This window comes from Acomys russatus, chromosome 18, assembly GCF_903995435.1.
Source record: "Acomys russatus chromosome 18, mAcoRus1.1, whole genome shotgun sequence".
Classification (NCBI taxonomy): Eukaryota; Metazoa; Chordata; class Mammalia; order Rodentia; family Muridae; genus Acomys; species Acomys russatus.
The window spans coordinates 12764744-12792735 of NC_067154.1; the positions used below are offsets into that span (position 1 = coordinate 12764744).

General features: G+C 52.4%; 1 protein-coding gene across 1 annotated transcript; it reads right to left on the minus strand.

Annotated features, from left to right (window-relative positions):
• Positions 1-46: 46 nt before the first annotated feature.
• Positions 47-27939, minus strand: Sorbs3 (sorbin and SH3 domain containing 3). Its single transcript, XM_051160791.1, has 21 exons — positions 27670-27939; positions 23282-23426; positions 22954-23071; positions 21440-21633; positions 18154-18217; positions 14179-14217; positions 13665-13758; positions 11814-11904; positions 11517-11603; positions 11362-11415; positions 10466-10552; positions 9939-10012; positions 9270-9412; positions 8979-9031; positions 8831-8877; positions 8516-8630; positions 4886-5011; positions 2806-3114; positions 1992-2095; positions 1654-1760; positions 47-205 (listed from the first exon to the last, which is right to left on the minus strand). Exons 1-21 carry the CDS (start codon positions 27768-27770, stop codon positions 144-146), a joined length of 2214 nt encoding a protein of 737 aa, XP_051016748.1. The 5' UTR covers positions 27771-27939; the 3' UTR covers positions 47-143.
• Between the last annotated feature and the right edge of the window lie 53 nt (positions 27940-27992).

The following is a 27992-nucleotide window of genomic DNA, read 5'->3' on the forward strand; positions in this document are numbered from 1 at the left end:
AGTTCAAGGGGGCTTGAAAGGAAAGTTACTGGGGTCTCTGCAGATGCTGGGGGAAGAGGGTGTGGGGGAGGAGCTCTCTTCCTCTCATACTACTACTGCTCCCCACCCCATCCTCGTTGGCTCCAAATTGCCATGGAGACCACTCACACCGGGGCTACATAATTTCCAGGGAACGTCCCAAATTTCTGAGTTCTCCGGGAAACACCTGAAAAAGGAAAAGACGCGTTATGCAGGTTAGGGCGCGCCCTCCGCTGACAGACCCTGGAACTGCAAGTGGAATCGGGTTCGCAGCGAAAGGACTTGATTTCCTCTTCTCGTTCCTGCCCCCTAGCGGTGCAAGTAAAGCTGCACTTCCAAACCAACCAATGAAAGACAGCTCTGCGCACAGGAGGGACTCCAAGTTTCTTTGAGAAAAAGCAGGAACTGGGAAGAGGAATCACAGACCTTCTACAGGGAGGAACCCCCTGATCTAGGAGAACACCTTCATTTCAGAGATAGGTACCCGGCTGCCTAGAGGTAGAGTTGGGATGGTGAGCCAGGTTTCTAGCTTGCTAAGACCCCCACTCCCCCCAGAAGCACGTGTCCTGGGGTGAGGGAAGAAATGTACTTGAAATATACTAGTGAAAAGAAGGGGCTAGGCCTTTTAATTTTCTTTCTTTTTAACTAATCTACACATAAATAGCCACATATGGCTATTGGGTAACCATATCAGAAACAAGTCCAAGCCGTGCCCCATAGCATTATGGCTTCTGCCACAGACAGAGTGCTCTTTCTTCTTGTCCATAGAAATCTACAAAACTTCATTCATGGTATAAAAGAAACACCAGACTGAGCCACTGAGAGTCAGACTAGAAGGGGAGACTACATTATCAAGGTCTATCCCTATGACCTCCTCTTCCCAGGCAGGGCGTCAAGCCCTAGGGCACCAAAGTTGGCTCATTAGAAGTCTAGCCACTCACTTCTCTCCCTGACCTATCCTTTGAAGCCAAGAGTACATGAGGTTGGCCCACTTTGGGGAGGCTGGTGGGTGGGTCAGCTGGTACCAGACAAGATCAGTATGAGGCATTAGGTCTTAGTCCTTTAAGAATAATAGCTTGGGCCAGTAGTGAGGGGTTGAGATTTTCTTTTTTTGTTTGTTTGTTTTTGTTTTTGGGGGGAGGGTGGGGTATTGAGATAGGGTTTCACTCTGTAGCCCTGGAACTCACTCTGTAGACCAGGCTGGCTCAAACTCATAGAGAAGTTGCCTGTCTCTGCCTCCCAAGTGCTGGGATTAAAGGTGTGCACCACCACTGCCTGGCAGGCTGTGACCTTACATTGTTTCTCAGGTTGTGTGAGTGGATGGGGCCTGGGTAGAGGACGCTGGGATATGAGACCTGCTTGCGGAAGCAGTGGTATACAGAGGGAAGGAACAGGGGTCTGGGAGCCAGGAATCCTGTCGCAAGTGTGACTCTATCACTGAGCACACACTGAGGCAGTTTTCCCTAGTCCTTGCCTCTCTCTTCAGGACAGGAAGGAGGCATTGTCAACTCAGAGGGAAGGCGTGGGTGTTGGCTATGAATCTGTATCGAACCAGCGCTGCCTCTTAAGTCCTAGAGGAGACCCTAAGATAACCTCTTTCTGACTGGCCCTCCCCTCCCTCCACAGACTACATACCCACAAACCAGCCATCGTCACATTGCTGCATGACATCCACACGGTCCCCTTCTCGGAGTTCCAGCTCATCCTCATTCTGAGGCCTGTACTGGTACATAGCCCGGTACCTGTGGCAAATGACAGCATGGCAGCCAGAGGCCTTGGGCTCCTTCCCAGACTGGCTGGCAGTTCTATCAAGAGCTGTCACTTTGGGTGCCCTCTCCACATCACCTAAGCATCAAAAGACTAGCTCTCCATAGGAGTTCCCCCAACCTATAGGTGAAGGAGAGTCAGGCCCTGGGTCAGTGTTGCTTGCCAACAACTCCCACCCAAGGCAAGCACCATCAGCTGGTACTCACGGAGTCCAGTGTATCTCTGTGGTGCTTGGGGAGGAGGCCCCCAGGTCTACGGGATGGCTGGTGCTTCGAGGATGGGACAGGGCTGGTCCGGGGCTACTGAGGTTCTGGGGGGTTCATGGGAAGTCCAGAAAGAGGAAGTGTGAGGGAGAAGTAGTAGACTAGGGTACCACAGAGCCTAATGCTCCGTTTTCATGCTGTTTCATCAAATTCCCAGGCTCAGGAATGTGGGATTTGACTAGCTCACTTCAGAGGCACTTGGATGTGGGCTCAGGCCCCAGGCAGGGTGAGTGGCCGAACTTCTGAGCTCCAACAAGGGCAAAACAAGTCTGAGGAGGAGTCAGGAGCAGCCTTACCTGCTCAGAGAGGCAAGCTGGGTTAAACATGTGGACCCAGGGCCAAGTGCATACTGAAGGATTGCCGAACACCTTTGCTCAGACCTACCCCATCCATCCTCTACAGTGAGAACTGCTGGCCTTTCTACACATGGCGACTCAATCTCAGAGAGTGCAAGCGACTTACCTGCGGGCCACACAGCAAGCAAACACCAGAGCCCTCATACCCAGTACTACCTTATTAAGATGTACACTGCTAAAGTGGTACTTTGGAGGGTCAAGTCTAGCCTGTCTAGGCTGCCCACGGCCTCTCTAAGATGGAGGATGAAAGATTAGAACAACCTCAAGGAGGTTGGAGCCAAAGCAAGATGGGGCCATGCTAGGTTCTGCCCAGCTTTCCACACTTCTCTGGAGGCTATCCAGGGAGGATTACCAGTACTGACTAGTCTGAGGAAGGCAGGGTGAGAAGCAGGCCACCTCACCTGGCTTTGGGATCTGGGCTCCTGGTGGGTGATGGGGAAGGGGAAGGCAGACCGGCGAGGGGAGGTCCGACCTCCCCAGTCAGTGGGGTCCATGTGTGTTGAGGGGGAGCTGGAGTGGCAGGCTAGCCGAGCGGTGGCTGTCAGGTGAGGTGATGCAGGGAGCTGGGGGCTATCGTCGCAGACCCGGATCCGGGGCTCCTTGTTTATCTGCACGTAGCTGGCAGGGAAGATGCCTTGGCGCCCTGTGCCTGTGATGCGCCCCTCGTACCAATGTTCGTTCACCTTGCGGATCAGGCAGATGTGCTCCCCCTGAGGGGTTAGAGAGGCGTTCACATGAGCAGGGCTTTCTTGGCCATCACACATCCGAGGGTGGCCTACCTGGGCCATTTCATTCAGGCCTAACAGGGATCAGGCTCAGAGAGGCTCAGCCAGATACCCAAAGTCACATAGCTGAAAAGAGAGGAGTCAGGAACAAAGGGAAGACCAAGCTATTCCCATAGCAAGCAGTGCTGGGTTTGGACCAGGTCTTGCCCCTGGCAAAGCTCATAACACTATCAATCCCTAACTCCAACCCCTAAGTACATAGGTACGAATCCCAGTGCCAAGTCTAAGCTATATGGCCTTGGGCAAGCTGCTCTGCCCCTCTGAGCTTGGTTTCCTCATGTGTTAAGTGGGATAACTAGTCACCCTAGTTGCTATGAGACACAGAATCAAGGAGTGGCCTTATAAGTAGCCCGGGGCAGATCTTAACATGCCACCACAACTCAGTCCTGTCCCTGACTCACACGTCCTGTGACATGCCAAAGGCAGAAGGCATTCTCAGGATAAGCTGACGGAGGTTGGTGCAGAACTGCCACAAAGTCAGCAGGCTACTCTCAGGAGGATGTCCCCACCTCTCACTATCCAGTCCTCTCTCCTGCCCAGCCATGCACCGCAATTCCTCCTCTGCCTGTGTCTGGAGCCAGCTTTTATTAGAGGCACTCATTAGGGGTATCTGTAGCCTTTGACCTCAAATTCAACCAAAGGAAGGCTAGTTCCTCATCTCACAGAAACTTCTCAAACTTTCTTCACCATAATTTATCGCAAAACATACATGTCAGTGACATCCCAGAAGTCATATACACACATGTGCACATGTATGTGCACACACAAGGGCCTCAAGTTTGATACAGTACCCTTTACACACAAAATTTCTTTGTGTCCCTTTAAAAACGTAGAGTATGATCCTCATGGTCCCACCAACCAGGTGATTAAAGACACAATGCTAGGGCCAGGCATGATGGCTCATACCTGTAATCCTACTATTTGGGCAGCTGAGGCAGGGGGACTTTGGTGAATCCCAGGCAATCCTGGCCTATACAGTGAATTCTAGGCCAACCAGAATGACAAAGTGAAACTCTGTTCATGGCATTCTTTCAAACATGGAAAAAAATTGGTCAAGCCGTGGCACATGCCTATAATCCCAGCTACTTGGGAGGTTAAGGCAAGAGTATCAAAAGTTCAGGGCCCGAGGGCTAGAGAGATGCTCAGCGTTACCTGATGTTCTTGCAGAGGGCTGGATCCCATCCCCAGCACCAGGTAGTGGCTCACAACCATCTCTTATTCCTGGTTTCAGGGGGTTGATACTCACCCCTGGCCTCCATGGGCACTGCACACATGTGGTAAACACATACATGCAGGCAAAACACTCACACATTTAAAAAAAAAAAGTTCAAGGCTAGCCTGGGCTACAGAGCAAGTGCAAGGCCAACCTGGGCTATAGAGTGATTCCAAGATTAGCCTGGGCTAAGGAGTGAGTTCAAGGACAGCTTGGTCAACTTAGCAAGACCCTGCTTCAAAATTAAAAGTAAAATGAGGGCTGTAACCCAGCATTTGCCTTGTGCAGCCAGGGCCCTTGGTTCAGTCACCAGTACTGGGGTGAAAAAAAAAAAAAACAAAAACAAAAACAAAAATCCAAGGTAACCTATTCCAAGGGATTGAAAAAAAACCCTACAATTCTGAGTACAGCTGACATTTTTTTTTAAATGTTCATTTCGCTCTGCAGGATCCCCCGACTCTACCATGCCCTGCCTGGCCTCACCTTTCGGAAGGACAGCTCCACCTCCAGGTCTCCCTTGAAGGTATACTGGGCTACAGCATCTCCATACTCCAGCACCTGGTACGTGGGCGGCTTGATGGGCTTGGGGATCTCATGTGCAGGCAGAACCTGCAGGGAGGACGTGAGAGGAGTTCAGACCGGATAGCAACTGGGCACACACCTAACGATGCTCCCGGAAGAAGGAGCAGCGCAGACAAGGCTGTTCCTGGTCAGATGTCACATCCAGACACTGACCAGACGCCGCCTTGGAGGTGGCAGTTGTGAGGACAGGCAGGCTCTGTGAGATGGGTCATCTGGGGAGGTTTGCCGGAGGAAGATGTTTCAGGGGAGTGATGTGCAGTTGGACAGGCAGAGCAGGGTGGTGGATGCAAAGAAAGAAGCCAGCCCAATTAGAGTTGCATGGATACAGTGAGAGTTAGGTGATAGGGTGTGTCAGTTTGAATAAGAATGGTCCCCCATATTAGGGTCATGTATTTGAACACTTAGTCACCAGGGAGTGGTACTGTTTGAAGGATTAGAAGGATTAGGAGGTGTGGCCTTGTTGGAGGAAGCATATCTCTTGGGGGGTGGGGCTTTGGGATTCTAAAAACTCAAGCCAGGCCTAGTGATTCTGTCTCTGCCCCTCCCCCGCCCCGCCTGTGGACTGGCTGTAGCTCTCAGCTACTGCTCCAGCTCCATATGTGCCACCATGCTCTCTGCCAGGATGATAATGAACAAAAGACTCTGAAACTGTAAGCCAGCCCCCAGTTAAATGCTTTCTTCCATAAAAGTTTCCTTGGTCGTGGCGTCTCTTCAGAGCAATAGAACAGTGAGTAAGACATACAGTCTAGAGGTCTTGGCCAGGTTCATTTTTCTCTGCTAGTTAAAGAATGAAAAGGCAGCCAGGCGTGGTGGCGCTGCCTTTAATCCCAGCACTCTGGAGGCAGAGGCAGGCAGATCTCTGGGAGTTTTAGGCCAGCCTGGTCTACAGTTTGACTTCCAGGGTAGCCAGGGCAACAGGTATTTATCAGGGCTGAGGAAACATACATATGCAGCACACGAGGGGGGGGGGGGGAGAAAGACTCTCTGCAAGGGAAAGCAAAAAAATTCCAGTCTTTCCTGTGTGCTATGGTAATTTTAAGCATCTGAAGGCTCTTCCTCCCCTGATTTAGGGTTGGTCAGTTTGAAGAACGCTAGAAGGGCTGATTGGCCCACAACTGTTGTGTAATATGCCCAGTCCACAAACTTGCTGAGCCAGTCCATCAGCAGGGGGCCTGCTAAAGAGACAAAGGCTTACAGAGCCTTTGTTTGAAGCTGGTCAGTCTTTTGTCTCAAGTCAGAAAAGGTGAGGAAGAAGCCAGACATCTTAGAAATTCACCATCTATTACCTAGCCATGGCCTTTCTCCCTCTGCCTACCAGGGAGTCTGTCTAGCTCCTAGTCTCTCAAGGGTTCTGAGCTGCAAAGCAACTTGTTCTAAAACTTTATTATTATTATTATTATTTCTGAAGACAGGGGTCTCACTGTATAGCTCTGACTATTCCGGAACTTACTGTATAGACCAGACTAGCCTCAAACTCACAGAGATCCACTTGCCTCTGCCTCCCAAGTGCCACTACACCTGGCTTAATTTATTCCATCTTGTACCACTGCTGGGGGGCAAGTGGCCCTTGGTTCAAGTATCTTGGTCCCTCCTCCCTTTTGGCCCCACCATGGCTCTGAAACCCCATGTGTTGTTGGTTGACCCTGTTCATAAAAATCAATAAGCTAATTGACCATGTCACACCATGCTGAAGATGACTGCTGGGCTAGATAACTATATACACTTAGTAAAACCACTGAAGAAAAAGAGATGAATGTATGGGTGGGCAGACTCTATAATACTTGTTAAATCAAGAGCCTAAATTATAACAGCCTACCCAGACATCAAAGGGAAACCACAAAGGAAGTGAGAAAGTAATAATAAGAACAGTAGCAATAATAATAATCACAATTTAGTCAGGCCTCGTGGCATATGCCTTTGTTTTTTGTTTTTTTGTTTTTGTTTTTTCGAGACAGGGTTTCTCTGTGTAGCCTTGGCCATCCTAGACTCACTTTGTAGACCAGGCTGGCCTCGAACTCACAGCGATCCGCCTGCCTCTGCCTCCTGAGTGCTGGGATTAAAGGCATGCGCCACCATGCCCGGCCCTTGAGAGGCAGAGGCAAGCAGCTCTCTGTGAGTTCAAGACTAGCCTAGTCTCCATCCAGGGCTACACAATAAGATCCCATCTCAAAACAAAACAAAAACAAAAAAATTAATTCTTTTTATTTTAATGTGTTTATTTATTTATTTTTATTTGTGGGATGCAGCTAAAATAGTGATTAGAGAAAAACTTATAGGATCAAATACTAGTATTATCAATCATCTAAACTAACAGGAGGCAGGAAGATCAGCATAAATTTGAGGCCAGCCAGGGCTACATAGTGACTTCCAGGCTAGCCTGAGCTACTGTGCCACTCTTGTCAGAGGAAAAAGAAGAAGAAGAAAGAAGAAGAAGAAAAGGCTAAATTTTCACTTACAAACTAAACAAGAAAAGTTTAAAAAACAAAAGAATAAAGATGAAATTGAAAACAAAAATAGAGAAAAGCTGTTGAAACTAAAGTAAGCTACAAGAAAAGACTGAAGAAATAAATCCGTAACCAGAATAAAAGGATACACAGTTGCAACACTGGGACCTTGAGGACAATCGGTTACTAACATTGAGGAAAGAATGTTGTCATAGAGGAGGCTCAACGAGGGGAAAAGCCTGATGACCTGATGGCAAAGCCAATAGCAAACAGGAGACCCTGCCTCAAAGTGGAAGGTGAGAACTGAGACCCCAGATTTGCCCTCTGACCTCCAGATGTGCACCACAGCTGGTTTGCACCTTCACATACAAACACATCCACACATACATGAATAAGTATATTTTTATAATTTATTTAATTTTTTATTGTATGTACATTGGTGTTTTGCCTGTATTCATGTCTATGTGTAGGGTCAAATCCCTTGGATCTGGAGTTACAGACAGTTGTGAGCTGCCACGAGTGTGCTGGGAACTGAACCCAGGTCCTCTGGAAGAGCAGCCACTAAGCTATCTCTCCACACCCAAGAGTAAATGTTTTTAAAATATAAGGGGATATTATGAACAACTTTATGTCAGAGGCTTAGTTACCTATGACTTAAGACAGATACTAAAAATAACCTATAGGTCTCGGCCTGTGTTTAGACATGACTCTGCCACTCATTGCAGAAGAGATAATTATGACTCCCCAGCCAGTGTGAGGAACAAACTAGTAACAGTCCTGAAAGACACATTTGCAGGTGAAGTGTCACACATTCTGGGTAATTGAGATCAGGATAGAAAGATGGGGTCTGAGAGTTAAAATCTGGGGCTCACATGGGAGGTTGGCTTCTGGTCAAAGGGCTCTTTTTCCTCCTCTGGGCTGGGAGACAGGTAGATTGAGCTCTGGACCAGGTGATGTGTGGGCCAAAGACATTCAAGCAAGAGAGCCCAGAGCTCTCAGTTTTGCAAGAAACCTCAAGTCTGCAGTGTTAAGTCTTTTCCCAAGCCCTAGAGCCTCCTAGTAGGCTTGCTCCGTCTCTCCCACTAACCTCCACATAATTAGCTGGGAAGATGCCCAGTCGGCCATGGTGCTCCCCTTCCAGCCAGTTCTTGTCCACTTCTTTGTGGATGTAGACGATGTCACCCTTCTGTAGGGTCAGCTCCCTGCAGGTGACAGCAGGGATACAGCACCAGGTTCCTGAGTCCCTGCCCTGTGTGCCACCTCCCGCTCCAGCCTTCTGCCCACTGAAGTCCTTCCCTACCTCCCTCATCCTCCCCCACCCTCCCCCTACACACCCCCACCCCCATACACATAGTGCAGACCGCCTAAGGATGGAGGGGGAAGACCTGAAAAGGCCACTTACTTGGGGGACTGCGCCTGGAAGTCAAACTTGACCCGGGCAGCCTTCCTCTGGGAAGGGAGAGAGGACAGAATAGGGCTAACTCAGCCAGACAGGGACCTGCCCAGACAACTCCTTGACCCCTGACCCCTGACCCTGAGGACTCTCTTACCTTCTTCTCCTCCTTCCTCGCAGGGCTGCTACCCCTTTCAGAGGCACTAGGCTCTGTGGAGAAGCACCACCTCAGCTTGGGGAGGTCATGTCTGGGGGGTGGGGTGGGGGGTTGGATCGGGTTGGGGTGGGTTACGTTTCCCCCAACCCAGGTTAGGCACAGGGAAGCAAGGGGCTCTGTGACCTTCCCGGCCCCCCACCCTCCCCTTCCTAGGGCACCACATAGCTGTAATAGAACTTCTAGAACCAGTCGAAGGCCTGTCACTGCCAACAAAACCAGGGGTTGTCTTACCTCCGGTTGAGGAAGGGTAGACAAAATCTCTGCGTCCCAGAAAGGGACTTCCTACACCGTCTGCCATTCTGTGGGGGCTCAAGGGTCGGGAGGAACCGAAGTGAGGTGCATGCGGGGAGTTGGGCCTCCAAGGTGAGGACGGGCTGCAGGGACAGAGGCAGTGAGTCACCTGTCTGGAACTTTCCATCCCTCAGGGCTGGTCGGCATACCTTACTGACCTCCTAGGCCTTCCCACTACCCATATCCTGTCCCCTGCCTCCCAAGGCGGATTCCCAGGTCCCAGGCTCTCAACAGGATGTCCTACTTCCCCTGCGGGGCCGGAGGGCCGGGAAGGGTGAGGCCTTGGGTTTGCAGAGGTTCCCCCTGCACACCCCCCCCCCCCCCCCCCGCCAAGTGTCAGGACTCCGGTCCCATCACCGCGCTGCCACCCCTGCTGCCACTACCACCACAGGCTTAGGTCAGGTGGCCCTCAGCGGGGGCAGACAGTCCCAGCAGAGGTGCCGTTGGAGTGGCCCTAGGCCACTTTTGCCGATCTTCAGGCCCCTTCTCTAAGGTTCGCCCGTCCCCCATCTTGGGCAGGGCCATCGCCCCCTCTCCAGGCCCGTCCGCACGCCACGTCCCCTCCCCCGGGAACAGACCCTCAGTGCTAGCAGCGTCTTTGCCACTCACCGGGCGGAGGGCCGCTGCTCCGGGACCTGCTGCTCAGCGGACCGTCCTGGAGTCTGAGAAGTCTGAGAAGAGTTCTGCGCAGGGACACCGGACGTGATCAGAGCCTGGGACCCGGGGACCCAGGCAGCCCAGGCCAGTTACAGCCACCTCCTCCGGAAAAGTTTGCAGCTCAGGAGGGAAGGAGGCCGGAGAGGGGCGGGACGCGGGGTCCTAGAGGCGGCCCGAGCCTTCTTGCAGGGGAGGAGGCAAGAAGGAAGGAGGCTGGCCCCGGGAAGCCAGGGCCTGGTCGGGTCTAGGGGTCCCAGGGGCTGTGACTTGGGGGAGGCCTGGCAGGATGGGGGGCCCCTGGACCCGACTGAATCAGAATTGGCCGGGAAGGGTTCATGGGTTAATTTAGAAAGTCGACACCCAGTGCTTTGCAGCTCAGATAAGGCTGAAGTTTCCAGTTTCTGGGTCTGCCTGCTTCCCTCTGTTCCCTGCTGCTGTGGCTAAGGCCTTCCCTTCAGCAGCCCTCTGGAGGCTGGTACCTTGGGGGACGGCAGACGGTTCTCGATGGCCCGCAAGTCCTTGTCCAGTTCTGCGCTCAGCTTGGCTAATTCTCTCTCTAGCAGGACCTGGGGGGGCGGGGGATAAGATCCTTTGGGGGAAGTGTATTGGTGGCTGGTCAGAGGTCAGAAGTGAGAGGCTGGTCAGGGACCCGACTCACGGAGGGGACAAGGACGGGTTTCCCATGCCTTCAGGCATGCTTCAACACTTCAACCATGCAGCAGGAATGTGTCACGTCATCCCTGTCACCAGTCCCCAACCCAGACTCCAGGGAATCCCGAGTGCTTTAGTTTTTCCTGGCCTTTTTAAGTTGAGGGGAAAGAAGTGGGAATGGGTAGTATTTTTTGTTTAAGGACCCGAGGACCTGCCAAATTCTTTTCTATTTGCTTCCATGAACTTCCATGGCCTGTTCATTACACTCGACCATCACACAACTCAGACTCATTCCAGTGGGCTGAGCCTTACACACACATACATGCACGCACGCACACATGCACACGCACGTTTACTCAGGTACACACACACCCGCCCTAGTCTCTGCTTACACTTTTTCCTAGATAGGCTCATGTCAGCCTGGCCAAACTCAGCTCCATTTTATAAGTACTTTTGATAACTCCAGTCCACACTCACTGGTCTGTCGTGTGTGTGTGTGTGTGTGTGTGTGTGTGTGTGTGTGTGTGTGTGTGTGTGTTTACTAGTCATCTACTGCATTCTGTCACTGTCCTTGGTGCTAGGGATGGAGATGAAAATGGATGGGACTAGGCCAAGCTGGAACCTTGGATCTAGGGCCTTTATCCATGGCTCCTAAGACATTACCTGGAGTCACCCTTGTTACTGCTGACACTGGTGTCCCCCTATCCCACCCGGCAGCACTCACCTCAATGGGCTGGGCAGGCTTCTCAACAGGGCCGTCCACCAGTGGTTTCTTGGGCTGCAGGGTGGGAAGAGTAGGTCAAAGAGGATGAACTCTCATGGAACAGGTTCCAGATGAGAGGGGTGGCCAGTCCTGGAGGACTCTGCTAATGCCCTCACCTTATGCCCACTTTCTAGTTCTTGTAGAAACTGGTTCCAGGAATCTTCTGACCAGACATTCTCTCCTTTCTCTCGACGTCTGGATACCTGAATGGATGTGGGTGGCCTTCAGCTTGAGCAGAAGGACACTGGGGTTGGATCCAGAGTCTAAAGGTGGGCCTTGTCTTTCCTGACATGGCCACAAGTCCCTTCTTTAGTACGCAAGCTGGAATCAGGGAGTTATCTGCCCCATGGCAACAGATAGATGTGGCCAGAGACCATGTAGCTGGGGTGGTGTTGGGGGGCAGAATGGCCTACCTGACTTGGGGGGTGGAGCCCCGAAGAGGATGGCCCAAGATTATAGTTAAAGGTCTTTCGAGATGTCTCTTCAGAGTGGTTCCAGTTTCTTCTGAAGAAAGAGAAAAATACCACTTCAGCTTCCTTTCAGAAAAGTGAGGCATCAGAGTGTGGTAGCGCACGCCTTTAATCCTAACACTGGGGCAGAGACAGCAGATCTCTGGTATACAAAGTGAGTCCAGGACAGCCAGTGCTACACAGAGAAACCCTGTCTTTAAAAAAAGCAAAAACAAACACATACACACATACAAAGGAAAGAAGGAAGGAAGGAAGGGAAAGAAAGAAAAAGAAAAAAAGAAAGAAAAGAAAAGAAAACTGAGGCATAGGCGAGAATGTAACCAAAGGAGAAGGGGCTGTGCCCATTCCTTTACCACTGTCCACATCCTACAGAGGGAGTCTACTTACCCACTTACTGTGGAAGTAGTGTTGTGGAGCAGACAATGCGTGAGTTCTGGGTTTGAACCCAGCCTCATCACCTAGTATCTATGTGACCTAGTAGCTATGGCAAGCTGTATGGAACCTTGGGCTCGACACTGGTAAAAGGAGAGCGACTTGCGAGGGAGCATGTGCTAAGTGCCCAGCAAAAGACCTATACAAACATTGCTCCACGGGTGTCCAGGATCGCTCTTGTGCAAGAGCATGCCGCATTTGTGTTTGGTGTGGCGTGTGTGCCGGTGCAGCTAGCTTTCAGGATGCTACAGTCAAGTGACCTTAAAAACCACGGCCCAGGGTATAAGATGACACACAAGTCCAAGGAAAACCTGGGGGCACCTCTTCCCAGGAGACTTGAGCCTCAGGTCCATGGGGCTCGGATCCAGTGATAAAAACCTGCATGGCCAACCTCAAGTCACTGAGGTGTCCTGTCTACCTTAGCTTTTGGCTTTGGTTTCCTTTCTGGGTGGCTTTCATATCCCAGCCTCAGGTTTTAGTCTGAAAGCCACCCAGGGGATAACTGAGCTTATCAAATGATGGCATGTCTGACCACAGCAGAGGGCCCGTCGCCTATAATTATGGCTGTTCCCGTTTTGACAATAAAAAGGTGATCATGGGAATGGAATGTGCTGCTTGCAGGAAAGGAAGCGCTCATCATATGGGAACCTGTGCGTTAGGATGTTTGCAGACTTGCTATAGGCCATCACAATGCAAGGCGCAAACACTTGCTCATTCAGTCCTCACAGTCCGCCCCGCCCCCCACCATCCCCACTTACAAGAGGAGACATTGACACTCAAGGCCAGATGACTAGTGACGGTGCACTGACCTGGACCTCGACTCAGGGTTCAAGCTGGACCTCTGTCACGACCTCACTGATGACAGAGGCCACCAGTCAGTGACGGCTATGCTGCTGAACTGAATTCTGCCCCTTATAGGCACACACAGCTGGTGTACTTAACCACAGAGCAGAGTCCCCCAAGGTGGAACAGAGCACCTGTGCTCTCAGCACAGGGGAAGGGATGTCTTCCTTTCTTTCTCTGGAAGGCACGTCTGAGCCACAATTCAGCAGAAGCCTGGGTTCGTCCACGCTATAGGTTCTCTCAGTCTTTAAAGTGGAAGAGCCACATGTCCAAGCTGCCCTTCCATCCCCGGTGCCCTGGACCCACACATCACTCATGGTCTCTGATGCACCACAAGAGCGGGTCTATTCCTGGCTCTCTTTGACCCTAAGTGAGTTTGGATCTCTGCAGTGGTGAATACCCTCTGAGCTCCTCTAGAACCCAATAGGGGAATAGACTCCTTTCCCGTCTGCTCCCAGGTTGTGTCGTCTTTGGCCACAAGGGGACACTCGTCTCTACAGTGCCTTGCCCACAGCTCACCCGCTAGAAGTCACAGCTGTACCAGGCCTGGAAGCAGGTCTTTGCTGAGGCCCTGGATGCCTGGGGTCCGCAGAAGAGGCACGTGAGGAAACCACTAGAGGTGAAAGACAGACAGACAAGGACTAAGGTTGGACAGCTGTTTAAGGCTCTGGTACCCACTTCCATCCTACCACGTAGATGACAGGCTCACAGAGACAGAGATGAGCCCCCAGCTAGTACATGAGCTTTGTACCAAAGGCTCTATGATACAAACTCCTCAAAACAGCTTTGGGACAAGATAGTATCCCCATTTTACAGATAAGAAAAGAGAGGCCCCAGGGAAATCTTGTCAGCAGATGGCAAAACAAGGGCGCTCTGGATAATGAAGGTAGTCTTAGCCATCTCTTGCCAGAGGATTTAGTGTTCCCGGAGGTGGCCCTTAAAGTCTTCTTGTGTGGAATCACACCACCCAGGAAGGCCCCAAGCCCAGGCTGCAAGTCTCCAGACTCAGACCAGTGAACCCCATACCCCTCACCTTTGGGCGAGTCTTCCGAGGTCCAGTCCAGCTGCAGGTCTGGGGGACAAAGAGGACCAGGTCAGCCATGGAACACAGAGTGAGGACAGGGTGCTCCTCCGGGGAGCCTGCCTAGCCGCTCCCAGCCTCCCCTTCTGCCTGCAGCAGGGGCTGAGGGCTGAGTCAGGGCCTGAAGAATGTCCTGAGGGAGGGAAGGAATGGGGAGGGCAGCCCTTGGGAGGGCTTGAAATGCCTGCCTCTGGCAGGCTTTAGGCCTGGGAGAGCCAAATGGGTGGGAACCACACCCTCTAGGCCCCCCTGATCGGTCCCACGTACGCCCTCTCCTGATGACCTGGCCATGCCGGCTTGGGGAAGCTGTGCTTACCCCCACCACCCCTTTCTCTTCTCCAACTACACCTCCTATTTCTCACTTTATCCAGACCTACACCTCCCAGGGCTTTTCAGAGGTTGGAGTGGGGGAGGTGCTTAGTAGGAGGTTCCTAAAACCCAAGTGCCTTCCTCAGGTGCCTGCCTTCACCTCCCTCTGCTGCTGGGGTGTCTGCTTGTCCTCACAGCAACCATACCACCGTGTCTCTAGCTCCCGCTCCTCTTTCCTAACAAGCCTACTGCTCACCGCTGCTGCCCCCACCACTCTGACCAAAGGGCTCAGGACCTCCATGGCACCCAGCCTTTGTGGTCAGCTTCCAAGTCAGCTAGCCTGACTCAGTGGCAGTATTTGTCACAGCTCTTCCCTTCTGAAAGTCCTTTCTCTCATCTGCCTCAGGGAGATTTGCCTCTCCTTCAATCTCTCTAGAGGCATCATCTCCAGACTCCAGGCTGCTTTTCTCTCTCCAGTGGGGCTTCTCCAAACCCACATGCCTAGGAGGTTCAGTCCTAAAGACTGTCTCTCCATCTCCCTGTGTGATCTCAGCTAGTCTTGAGGCTTTTCAAATACACTCAGCCTTATTTTCACAGGGCGTCTATATCCGGGGATTCAACCAGACCCGCTTTGTTAATAGAAATCAAATCTATGCTGCACATGTACACAAACTATTACTTGTCATTATTCCCTAAACAATACAGTATAGCACAGGCTCCTAAATGCAGCCTTTATTTTGCTCAGAGGTTAAGAGCACCACCTGCTCTTCCAGAGGTTCTGAGTTCAATTCCCAGCAACCACATGGTGACTCACAACCATCTATAATGAGATTTGTGCCCTCTTCTGGCCTCCAGGTATAAAGCAGTCATATAAAATAAATAAATAAATAAATAAATAAATAAATAAATAAATAAATAAATGTAATCTAGAGGCAATATCAGGTCCATGAGAGAATGTATGGGAGTATATGCAAATATGACTACTTATACCTAAATGTACTGTTCTCTTTTTTTATTTTATATATATTTGTCTGTGAACCACATGCATGCCTGGTTCCCCACGAAGGCCAAAAGAGCGCACCAGAGCCCCTGGAATTGGATTTACAGATTGTTGTGAGCTGTCATGTAGGTGGTGGGAATTGAACCTGGGTCTTCTAGAAGAGCAGACACTTAGCTCTCCGGCCATTTCATTTTTTTTTTTCCTTTGTTGTGTGTATGTGTATAGACACATGCATGCCACAGCATGTGTGTAAGGGTCAGAGGGCAACTTGCAAACATCGGGCCTTTCCTTCTACTATGTGGGTTTTGAAGATCGTCAGGCCTGGAAGTCTTTACCTGCCAAAGTCATCACGCCAACCCACTTTTAGCTTTTCTTTGAGATAGGGACCTCACATCACAGCCTAGGTTGGCCTAGAACTCATGGCAAGCTTCCTGCCTCTGCTTCCTGAGGGCTCACCATGAAGTCCTATAGCCATAGCTTTGGCTATGGCACTTTATACAAGGATTTGTTCTTGCAGGGAACCAATCTCCTTCAGCTGCTGAAGGGTAAGGATGGTGTTATCTATTCCCACAGTTCTAGTTTATAGCCAAGCCAAGGCTATTCATTAGAATTGCCAAGGACTGGGAATCACCGTCTTTTTTTGAGTCCCAGGTATTCCCATGTGCAGCTGAGACCTTGTCCCTGAACTAGCCTTGGGCATTCTACTGCCTGTTCTACTTGGGTGTGACATGCCTTGAAAACCAAAAGCCTTGTTATTGTTGTTGTGTTGGGTTTTTGTTTCGTTTTGAGACAAGGACTCATGATGTAGCCTTGGCTGCCCTGGAACTTGCTGTGTAGACCAGGCTGGCCTTGAACTCACAGAGATTCTCCTGTCTCCATCCCCCAAGTGCTGGGACTAAATGTGTGCACCACCATGCCAGGCTGTGAATGCATTTTAACCCTGGGCCCTCTGCAGTCTTCGCTGTCTCTAGGCAGCACCAAAGCCAGGCACACTCCTGTGTCCCCTGAGGCAAGAATACTGAGAACTTTAGGCCGGGCCAGCCTCAGCTACGTGCAAGCTCAAAGCCTGGAAGACAGCCTGGATACAGGAAACCCTGTCTGAAAAATAAAAGCCGAGCCTGGGCGTGGTAGTGCATGCCTTTAATCTCAGCACTTGGGAGGCAGAGGCAGGTGGATTGCTGTGAGTTCGAGGCCAGCCTGGTCTACAAAGTGAGTCTAGGACAGCCAAGGCTACACAGAGAAACCCTGTCTTGAAAAAGAAAGAAAGAAAGAAAGAAAGAAAGAAAGAAAGAAAGAAAGAAAAAGAAAAGCCAAACAGCTAAGGTTTACATTCACTCTTGATGCTGTTCTTTCAAGCCAAATCCAAACATGATCAAATGTCAATGACTGCACTTGGAATGTTCCTGGAATCCCATCCCATCCCACCCAACTGCCCACTGCCCTGGACCGGGGTAGACTGGTTAAGAGCAGAGCTTCCATGGTGCCACCCCCCACCCCTGCATCCCCCACCATCCCTCACCCCCCTCCACCCCCACCCTCACCCTGTCTCCAGCCTTGCCAATCAGGGGAATTGGTGGCCCTGTTTCCTCCATTTCTTCTGCGTCTGGGCAGTGTGGGAGATCCTTCCAGCCTTCACTGTTAGAACTCTTCACTCTGCTGCTCAAAATTGCCCAGGGTTCTAGGTTTCTTATTTAGTAGAAACCAAAGTCCTCTTAGGGACCTCATAAGACCTTACCCTATGACCTCTCTGGCTGGGTCTCCTACCCTCAGTCTCCTCTTGCTGCAGTCCAGGGGCTCCTGGCTGGTCTAGCATGGCCTAGATGAGCCGTCCCTTCTGGGTCTTCGGAGCATCCTCTGCAGGCAACACGTTCCTCTCTACATTTTCCGGAGTTAGCTCAAGGGCCTCTTCATGGGGTCCTTCCCTGCCTGTTCTGAGTCAGGTCTCAGCCGAATTGCACTAAGTCACTTCGCAGCCTTCTTTGGTTTTATTCTAGGCCTTTCCACCATCTTCTTATTGCGCATCTTATTGCGCACATAGTAGGTCCTCAGGCACAGACAGGCAAGAACTGACTCATTGCACAAATGGCCTGTAGCGAGTGCACTGGCTTTTGGAAGACACCTTGCTGCCATGGGTGGCACTGCAGCCTAACCAAAAGCCCAAGGAGTCCCAGGAAGCCCCTAGAGGACCTCAGAGAAATTCCACTGTCCACCCAAGGATGCTCTGGAGGCCCCTGTTGACCTCAAGCATTGGTGGAACAGAAAAACTCCCTTCCTTCCTCCCTCCCTCCCTCCCTCCTCGCTCCCTCTCTCCCTCCCTCCATCTCTCCCTCTCTTCCTCTTTTCTTTTTTCCCCTCTTTCTTTTTTAGATTTTTGAGATAGAGTCCCACTTTGTAGTCTAGACTGTCCTCAAATCTGTGATGCCCCTGCCTCTGCCCCCCCCCCCCCCGAATACTAGGGTACAGACATCAACTTTTTTGATGTATGCTCTTTTCAGGACCACTCACCTTAGAGCTTGGAGAAGTCAAAAGAATCTCGTAAGCAAAGAAATCCTCCTTTCTATGCCTCCCACAAGTCCCAGATTGTTGGGAGTCTACCGGGCCCTGGAAGGGTGTCTAACCTGGCATCTTCCGGTGAATTTGCTGGAACATTCTCCGATACCAGTCTCTGGGGCTGTCAACACTCTGAGATCAGAAAATTAAAATCAGGTATGTCTGCTCACCCACCCTTCTCAGGCCTCCCTGCTCACCCATCCTCCCCAGTGACAAGCCACAAGAGTTTTCCTTAATGAGACCCTTTTCTGGGCACCTTGAAATCCCTATAGATGGCCGGGATCTGGGGAATGGCTCTGGTGGTGGTGGTGGTGGTGGTGGTGGTGGTGGTGGTGGTGGTGGTGGTGGTGGTGATGGTGGTGGAGGTGGTGGTGGTGGTGGTGGTGGTGGTGGTGGTGGGTGGTGGTGGTGGTGGTGGTGGTGGTGGTGGTGGTGGTGGTGGTGGTGGTGATGGTGGTGGTGATGGTGGTGGAGGTGGTGGTGGTGTGGTGGTGGTGTGGTGGTTGGTGTGATGGTGGTGGTGGTGGTGGTGGTGGATGGTGGTGTGATGGTGGTGGTGATGGTGGTGGTGATGGTGGTGGTGGTGGTGGTGGTGGATGGTGGTGGTGGTGGTGGTGGTGGTGGTGATGGTGGTGGTGCTGGGTGGTGGTGATGGTGGTTGGTGTGATGGTGGTGGTGTGGTGCTGTGGTATGTGGTGTGTGGTGTGTGGTGGTGGTGGTGGTGGGTGGTGGTGGTGTGGTGGTGTGGGTGGTGTGGTGGTGGTGGTGTGGGTGCTTGGTGGTGGTGTGTGCTGGTGGTGGTGGTGGGTGGTGTGGTGATGTGGTGGTGGTGGTGGTGCTGGTGGTGGTGGTGGTGGGGTAGTGGTGGTGATGGTGGTTGTGGTGTGGTGGTGGTGGTGGTGATGGTGGTGGTGCTGGTGGTGATGGTGGTGGTGTGTGTGGTGGGTGGTGGTGGTGGTGTGGTGTGGTGGTGGTGGTGGTGATGGTGGGTGGTGTGTGTGGTGGTGGTGTGTGTGGTGGTGGTGTGGTTGGTGGTGGGTGGTGGTGTGGGGTGGTGATGGTGGTGGTAGTGGTGGTGTGGGTGTGGTGGTGGGGTGGTGTGGTGGTGGTGGTGGTGGTGGTGGTGGTGTGGTGTGGTGGTGTGGTGGTGTGGTGGTGGTGTGGTGGTGGTGGTGTGTGGTGGTGGTGGTGTGGTGTGGTGGTGGTGTGTGGTGGTGTGGGGGTGGTGTGGTGGTAGTGGTGGTGTGGTGGTGGTGGTGGTGGTGGTGGTGGTGGTGGTGGTGGTGTGCACCTGAGTGCATACAGGTACAGGGGGCACGTACATGTGGAGACCGGAGGTCTATTGCTCTCCACCATGTTTTTAAATGTTTTCTGCCATCTATTATTGGGGGTGGGATGTGCACATGCCACACCCATATGTGGAGACCAGAGGACAATTTACAGGAATAGGACAATTTACAGGAATAGGACAATTTACAGGAATAGGTTCTCTCTTGCTATCCTATGGGTTCTGGGGATCAAAGTTGGGTCATCAGGAATGAGGGCGACTGCCTTTATCCATCCCTTTACCTAATTTATTTTTATTTTTTTTTAAGATGTATTTACTTATTATGTATACAAAGTTCTGCCTGCATGTGTGACTGCCCACCAGAAGAGGGCACCAGATCTAATTATAGATGGTTATGAGCCACCATGTAGTTGCTGGGAATTGAACTTAGGGCCTCTGGAAGAACAGTGCTCTTAACCTCTGAGCCATCTCTCCAGCCCTATTCACTTATTTTTTTTTAAGGATTTTTAAAATATGTATGTGTTGCAGGATATTTGATCCCAATGTTTCAATTAAAACATGTATGAATATTTTGCTTGCATCCTCAGAGGTCAAAAAAGAGTGTTGGAATCCCTGGAACCAGTTGTGGACAGTTGTGAGCCGCCACGTGGCTGCTGGGGAATCAAGCCTGATTCCCCTTAAGCACAAGTGCTCTTAACCACAGAGCCATCTCCTCAGCTCCTTATTTTTATTTTGTTTTATTTCGGAGACCACGGTTCACTAACAGGGAGCCTTTGGCTGGCCTAGAACTCACTATGTAAACTGGGCTGAACTCACAGAGATTCTCCTGCCTCTGCCTCCTGAGTGCTGAGAAAAAAGGCATCACCACCCCTCAGAATGTAGGAATGGTTTTTGAGACAGGGTCTCCCACTGAACTTGGAGTTCATTGTTTCCTCTAGACCAGCTAGCCAGGAAGCCATTGGGGTCTCCCTGTCATGCCTACAGGCAGCTTTGGGACTGCAGACATACATGGCAGCACCTAGGTTTAATATAGCTATTCAGTAAGCGCTTTACCCACTGAGCCTTCTCCCAGCTCCTTTTGTGGCATGTTGTGTATGAATTAGGTACATGGACGAACTCTCTTCAGTGTAGAGGATGATGACCCTCCATTGTGAAATGTAGAATGATTTACATCTTTCCTTGTGTTTTAACACATCTATATGTGCACACACATGCACTGCATACACACGAGTTCATGTTCGTGTGGGTGTAGGCGTGGTTGTATGCATGTGTGTATGTGCATGCACGTGCGTATGGAGGGCAGAGGTCAACCTCAGGTATTATTCCTCAAGCACTGTCCACTTGTTTTGTTTTGTTTTTTGAGACAGGGTTTCTCTGTATAGCCCTGGCTCGAGCTCAGAGATCTGCCTGCCTCTGCCTTCCCCATGCTGGGATTATAAGCATGCGCCTCCATGCCCACTTTTTTTTTAATGTAAGTTCCAGGGACTTGAACCCAGGCCTTCATGCTTATATATATTTAAAAAAAAAAAAAAAAAAAAAAAAAAAAGCACTTTACTGACTGAGCTGTCACCTCAGTCTTCTTGATGCTTCTACAATTAGCATTTTTCTCCATGAGGAAGCAAAAGTAACACTGTAGAGAGAGAGGGCATTTCACATAACCCATCATGTCTGGACCTTACAAAGCAAGAAGAGTATGTGACGATGAGTAAACACGGCTAGCGCAAGATATGAAGGCAATGGAAGGCCAGGGTCGCAGGAGTCCCAGGGGGAGGACAGGATCCTTCCCTGCCTGCCTTGGCAATCTCACCCAGGACTCACACCAGGACTCAGCTAGTAAACAGATAGCTATTTTGTGGGTGCTATGCTAGGCCTTTGGGACACAAAACTAAGGGCATCCCTGTTGGGTTTAGCCCTTAAAGTGGTGGCTTTCCATCTTCGGCCTCTGTACGATATAACATGTGTGTGACTCAGACAGCCTTCATACCTCACCCCTATTATACGCATAGAAATCAAACTTAGGAGGGTCTCCGGGCCCCTCTTTCTGTGACCCCCAGCCCTGGACTCACAGATCGGGGAGCAATGGGCATGCCGCTCTCATCCACGGGCCCGATTCCCTCGTACTTCACCCAGCGCTTGTCCCGTCGCTTGTTGTCCTTGGTCCATGTGGCTGACCAGTTCTGGGCATGCTGGGAGGCAGGCTGCTTTGGGCTCGCAGAGGGTCTGCTCCCAGGGCCTGGCCAAGTCTGATACCACGCTGGGTCTATGAGAGGTGTGTGAGAACATTAGCTGAAAGGCAGGAGATCCCACCTGTCCTTGTCTGTCTCTCCTCAGAACATTGATTCTGTGAGTTCAAAGTTTCAACCCCTCTTTGTTTGGCTGGATGATGCCAACTCCACAAGCGCCCCAGGCTTCTGCTTGTTTATTTCTTAATTTTAAGAGGAGTTTGGAGCAGTCTGTGTCCATCCCCACCCCACTCTGTTCTCCTAGGACTGCCCTAAAAGTTTGCAGGAGCAGGGCTGGGAATCATTACATGTATTAAATGCTGGGGACATCCCAGCTAGGGTGTGGCAAGGCTGATTCTGGGATGTAGGGGGTTTGGTTGGGGGGGTCAGGGGCAGTTCAGGGCAGGGAATGGGACTGTAATGACCCAGCTCTGCCACCTACTGGCTGTTTAAGTTTAGCCCCTTTAATCACTCTCATGGTGCCTTAGTTTCTATTTGTATAAAAGGACAGTCATTTCAGCAAAGATGCGGTGACTTCCAGGCTGTGCCACAGTGCCTAGTGCATACAGACAACAGCCCACAGAGAAGCTAGAAACTCATTCCCCAGGCATGTATTCTGTGCCCCAACTTCCCCCACAACATGTAGCTTCTGAGCAGTTTAGTATAATGGCTTCAAGGCCAGAGGGTCAAGGGTATGGATCTCAATGCAGTCTCAGCTACCCCGGAGCATCTCTGAGACTGGATCCTCCCCGGGAAGATGCCCATTATAGACCCTGACTCTTGGCTTGGATGTGGACGGATTGGATAAGGTTAGACTTGTGAAATGTCTGCTCAGCGTTGTCCTGCTGAGAGCACTCAATAATTAATTGTCAGATGACCGAGGTCCTTTGCGCAGTGTCTGACTCCAGGGAATGCTGAGTAAAGGCTGGGCTGGAGTTCACTGAGGGGTCCTGTGGAGCTCAGAGACCTTAGGGCCTAGATGTCAAGCTCTCATGCTGCATCAGAGTCCTGAGTGTCTGAGGGGGCCTGGTCCCTGTCTATTCTTGAGCTAACACTTATCCTCCCATTTGCATCACTGGCCCTGTTATAGTTCCCTTGACCCCTAAGGCCATGGCTTCCTGCACATGTCCTTCCCTTGTCAAGAGGGAGGGAAGGGCTGGGTCAGACTGTTCTCTCTTCAAGGTTCCTTTCTCAAGATAAGTGTGATCACCCAGAGAACACGAAGCTGAAGCCACAGTTCCCTGGGGAATCTTCTCATGGCCTTGAAAGATCCATGCCCTTCCACCTGGCACAGGGAACTCGCTCGCCTCCATCCCCTGCATAAGCTTCCTAGGCCACATCATCCCAAGCAGACCCACCTGGATGCTGGGAACCATCTCTCCTGGGCGGGGCATAGCCATTGCACACAGTCCTGGGCGCAGGGTCGTGGAACTGGAAATTAAGGGTGTTGGAGCCACCATTCCGGATCACAGGCACCTGTGGGGAGGGGCCGGGAGCAGCAAGCTCAGGGCCCAGGGATTCCACTGGAGTGGGAAGGGATGACAACCTGGGCCTCCTGGGGAAGCCATGGAGATCTCTCTGGAGCTCTCTTCAGACCTTCTTCCCTCCTTACACTTTCAATCATCTGCTCCCTCATGGGGCCTGCTAGTGTCCCCATCAATTTCTGGCCCACAACTGTTCACTCACCCTTGTCCCCCGGGAAGATGGGCCTATATGGGTCCGTAGATGGCCAGGGATGAAATCCTCCAGGCTGAGCCCAGCAGGGAAGCCTTGCATGCTTGGGTCAAAGTTGGAGGACACAGGATGTGCCTGCTGCTCCTTCGCGTGTGCTCTGCAGGCCAGGAGGAAGGAAGGGAAAGCCTTGCCGGGCTGGACTGCCTGGGACCTCTTGACTCAACCCACTGGTGGGGGAGGAAGGTAGGTTGTGGGAGGGAATTATGGGCAGCTGGGGGGGGGGGAGCTCAAGGACCCAGGAAACAGGCGGCTCTGGGCACCGGCCTGCAGGCTGCCAGTGCGGACTCCCAGAGGCACAATAGACTGCTTGTTAGGCCTGGGGCAGGAGCTCTGGGTGGGAGTGGGGGAGGGGAAGCCAGGCAAGGAGGAGGCTAGGGAGGCTGGCCAGCAGCAGGCATGCAGCCTGCTGACCACCCCCCTCGGGCTTGGGGGCTCTCTGTGCCAGGATAGTCAACTCCCCTAGAGGGAAGGGACAGGGAACTAGGGCAGCTAGCAGAGAGGACTAGAGCACACAAGCCTTTACTTTTGTTCTTTTGCCACCCTCACGTCCTGGGTAGCATCTGCTTGTTTTTCAGGCACAAGGGCAGTCAGCATCAAGGCCACCTTCCTGCTGACCACTGGGAAGCAGCCAGCAGTGCCCTCATCCTTAACAGGGCCAAGGAGAGAGCATGGTGGAGCATTGCCAGGCAGGGGAGTCACTCCTTCTGGGATCAAGGGAATGTGGGCTACCCGCTGGCCTCCTGTGCAGATCACAGTTCTAGAACACTCAGGGCCTGTGCTAGGTGGATGGAAAGCGAAGCAGCAGATGACAACGCAACACAAGAGGACTTGATCCTGCCCTGGGGGGGGGGGGGTGCGGCGGTGCTGAATTCTAGAAGTCTCTCTCTTGCACACGCATACACTCCTGAACCTGCAAGCTTGGCTTTGAAGGGAGGGTCCTCCCTGGCTGACAGCATTATGCTCTACAAGCCAGTAGGTTCTTCTGCCTCACTCAAGGGTGAGCAGAAGGGAGCTCAGGGCATCTGGGAGATGGAGGCGATCAAAGGGGTACATAAGGTGGGTGCAGGAGGACAAAGAGGTCATAGTTCGTGGGCACAAAGGGGCTTTGGGGGCCTAGAGAGCTATGGTGCATAATTTGCACCTCTACACCTTCCTGGCTGGATGGGGCCCTAGTGAAATAAACTTACCACCCCCTCTGGGGCTCTCTGTGCCAAGATAGCCAGTTGCCCTAGAAGGAAGGCACGGGGGAACTAGGGCAGCTAGTAGAGAGGACCTGGCCACCTTTTGCCCTGGGCCAAATCTGGCTTGTATGTGCCTGTGGGGTTTGTGGCGGCTCTAAGCAAGGCTACCAGATACCTCAGGAGGTATCCTGTGTGTGATAGGATATATTCAGTGACATGACTATGACTGGGGTGGAGGTGGGGGGTGGCAGGGTGGATCATGTGAGCATCAGGGGGTTAAAATAAAAAGCATGTCAGCAAACAGTCACGTGAAGAGCATAAGAGCTGTGGGGGACTGAGGGCATAAAGACAGTACAACAGAGGCTTGTGGGCCCTCGCCTTCTACACTGAGTTTCTGCTCAGGCATTGGCAAGGATACAAAGGAGGCTGGGGGCAGCACCCTCTCTGGTCTGCATTTGTGGGGATTCCTTCTGACATCTGAGCAGCCTGTTGGGGACCCAGCCAATCCCTGACTTGTGGGGTGGGGAGGTTGAGTCTGGAGGAGGTACAGCCCACCAGCTGGATCCAATTAAAGCTCTTACCAACAGCCAAAGACACAAACACACCCCCGGTCCCGCCGCTTGGACTTCCTCCAAGGGAAAGTGAGGCAAGGCAGGATTGAAGATCAAGGAAGCCTGGGCACACTAGCTGTAGAGCTACCCATCCCTGCTTGGCTCATGGCTGGAGGCCAAGTTGCCCTCAGCATCAGCAGCTGCAACCATCATCAGCTGACAGGCCTTCCTTCCCTAATGTTACTGTCCCACCCTCCTAGCAAAGCTAGAAGTGTCCTCTCCAGGGAAGAAGATTCAACTCCCCCATCACCACCTGGTTTCAGGAGCTGCTGACCCTGGGGTACCTCTATCTGCTCCTCTCCCACTCGGCTCCATGTAAAGGCACTCCTGAGAATACACAGGGGTAGGATGGGGCCCGGAAGGTGGTTCTGGTTTTTCTCCCAGCAGGCCCGCCTGGAGACATTAGGCAGAACCCTAAGCAAGACAGGGGGCCTCCTGGGGGATTGGTGACTGTCCAGCATAGAACAGAAGGTGTTCAGACACCTGTGGTGAGTTCTCAGAAATCAGGCAGCCCCTGCATCCAAGCAGCCCTCTCCAAAGGGCTGAAAGAATGAAGTATTTCTAGGTTTGGTAGACACCTTCCCACCTCAGAGTGAGGCCCTGAAGGTGGGAACTCTACCCTCTGCTTTTCCAGGTCCCCGTGGACAGGGTCAGGGTTTTTCTGGATTGTGGGTAATGGAACTTCGCACAATCTCAGAGCCTGGAAACCCAGGGGAGGGGCTCTATGCCTTCCTCTTGTCCATCCCAGGCTGTGTCTTGCCTCCTTCCCGCCCCTTTTAGTCCCCGTACCTACCTTCCCGGGTGAGCAGGTTGGAGAGCTTGGGGCCGCCCAGGAGGGCAGGACCATCTCAGCCAGCTCCTGCCTGGCGCAGCCACAGCGAGCCCTCGGGGAAAGAGGGCAGGGAGAAGTACGCGGTTGCGGCCCTCGTGACTGGTCAAGACGCTGGGCCAGGCTGGGCGCCCAACGAGGAAGAGGAAGGCCAAGGGGGCGCGCTTGGAGGCAGAACCCTGAGAGTTGTTCGGCGGGAGGAGTTTGGGGCTCAGATTTAGACTGTGAGCCGGGGCTGTGTTGGGGTGGAGTAGAGGTGCCGGCTACTCCCTCCTTCACCCCTGCGAGTGCCCTGTGTCCTGCGACACGCCATAGGGACGCTGTGGCCCCTTGCCTAAGGGGCCGGGCCGTCCAGGAGGCGGCGCAGGGAGGGGCCACCAAGGGTCCCCGGGGAGCCCACTGGGTTTCCCAGATGCCTTCTCCGGCCCCCACCGCAAAGCTGGCGTCGGAAGGGGGCGGGCGAGCTGGCGGGGGCCACTCAAAGTTTCCAGCGACATTTCCAGGGTGTGGGAAGCGAGCTGCTTTGCAGAGCCAGGACAGAGGGCAGGAGTGATTAACCAAACAAGCCATGGGAGCCAGACCCCGGGTGGAGCCAGCATTAGATATGCAGCCCGCAGCCTTGGAGAGGCAGGAGACAGGCCCGGAGGCAGACAGGCTGGGACCGAGATAAGGGAGCCCCACAGTCAGGGTGGCCCAGGGGTGAAGGCAGCGCCCACTTGGGGAAGAGAGTTCGTGCCTGTCTAAACGTGCCGGCCGGCCATTTGCCAACACACGTGTACTGGCAAACCTTAGGATGCTCACACACGTACAAAATTTGGGGAGGAAATTCACCTAAGAGAGTAAGCGGCTCCCAGGACGAGCCGCAAGCGCTGCCGAGGATAAGGGTGGGGTCCCGTGGGCAAGGATGAGCTTGGGAGGGTCTTGGTGTTCCCGTTCACTATTTGTTTTGATATTGCTTTTCCGCTGTTCCTGCGGTGCTGACGTGGATCCCAAGGACACCACCCACTGGCTCCCCATTCTCTCTGGCCCTCCCTCCTCTCCCCTCCTCTTCCAGTCTCCTGGCTGGCAGGTGCCAGGCAAATGTTTACGGACAATGGAAACCCCAGAGTACTTCTAGCGGGTGACTCACTTCTGGGATACCCAAGTCCCCAACAAACCAACCAGTAAAAATGGTTTCTGATCCACTTTAGTGATGTGTTGGGTATGGTCAGTGGTACCTACTGCAGTTTCATTGGTGCCTGAGGCAACCTGAGTGTTAGTGGGTTTTTTTTTCACAACCCCTAGCACACTCACTTATTAGCTTCACATCTCCCAGCTGTGGGGAAAGAACTATTTGTGCTGCCCTCAAACAAGATCCCCTGGGAAGCTCAGGCTAAGGAACAGCTCAAGGGGTGCCAGGACCTCCTCCATGGGTGAGTCTTGAGGAAGCAGCAAGCAGCTTCCACAGATGTAAAGCTGCTAACGGGGCTCTGGCTCTCAGATGTGAGGACTTTTAACAGGCAGCTATTTCACAGTGCAGGGGGCTAGATGCGACGCCCTAACGAGGCCTTTTTTTTAGGAAAACTGAAGGGAGAGGGATGGAGTGGGCCTGCAAGAGGGTCAGGCAGCAGTATGCGGGCCCTCTGAAGCTTGAATTGGCCTTTCACCGCAGAGAAGCAGCCTCTTTCTTCCCTGTGGGATTAAAAGTACTCCCCACTTCCCTCCTCCAAATTTTCCCACCTGTCAGGGTCCTTGGGACTAAGAAGGGCCACATCATTTTCACTATCTTCCTTGCTCTCCAACGAAGTGGAAGATCTTCTAACTCCAGGAATCCTGGCCATTCCCCTCACCAGCAGAGGACTTCTTAGGCACTAAGGCTCTGACCTGGACTCCAAGATAAATATTTAATGTAGAGGGTGCCGCTGAGCTGCTAAAGGTCCCAGCTTCCTGTTTCTCACAAGAGAAGGCACAGCCTGGGTGAGGAGCTGGGGCCTGGCTACTAGTCCCATCTCTATGGGAATGGGGAGTCCAGTAAACAGTCTTGGAGGATAAAGCAGGGGGAA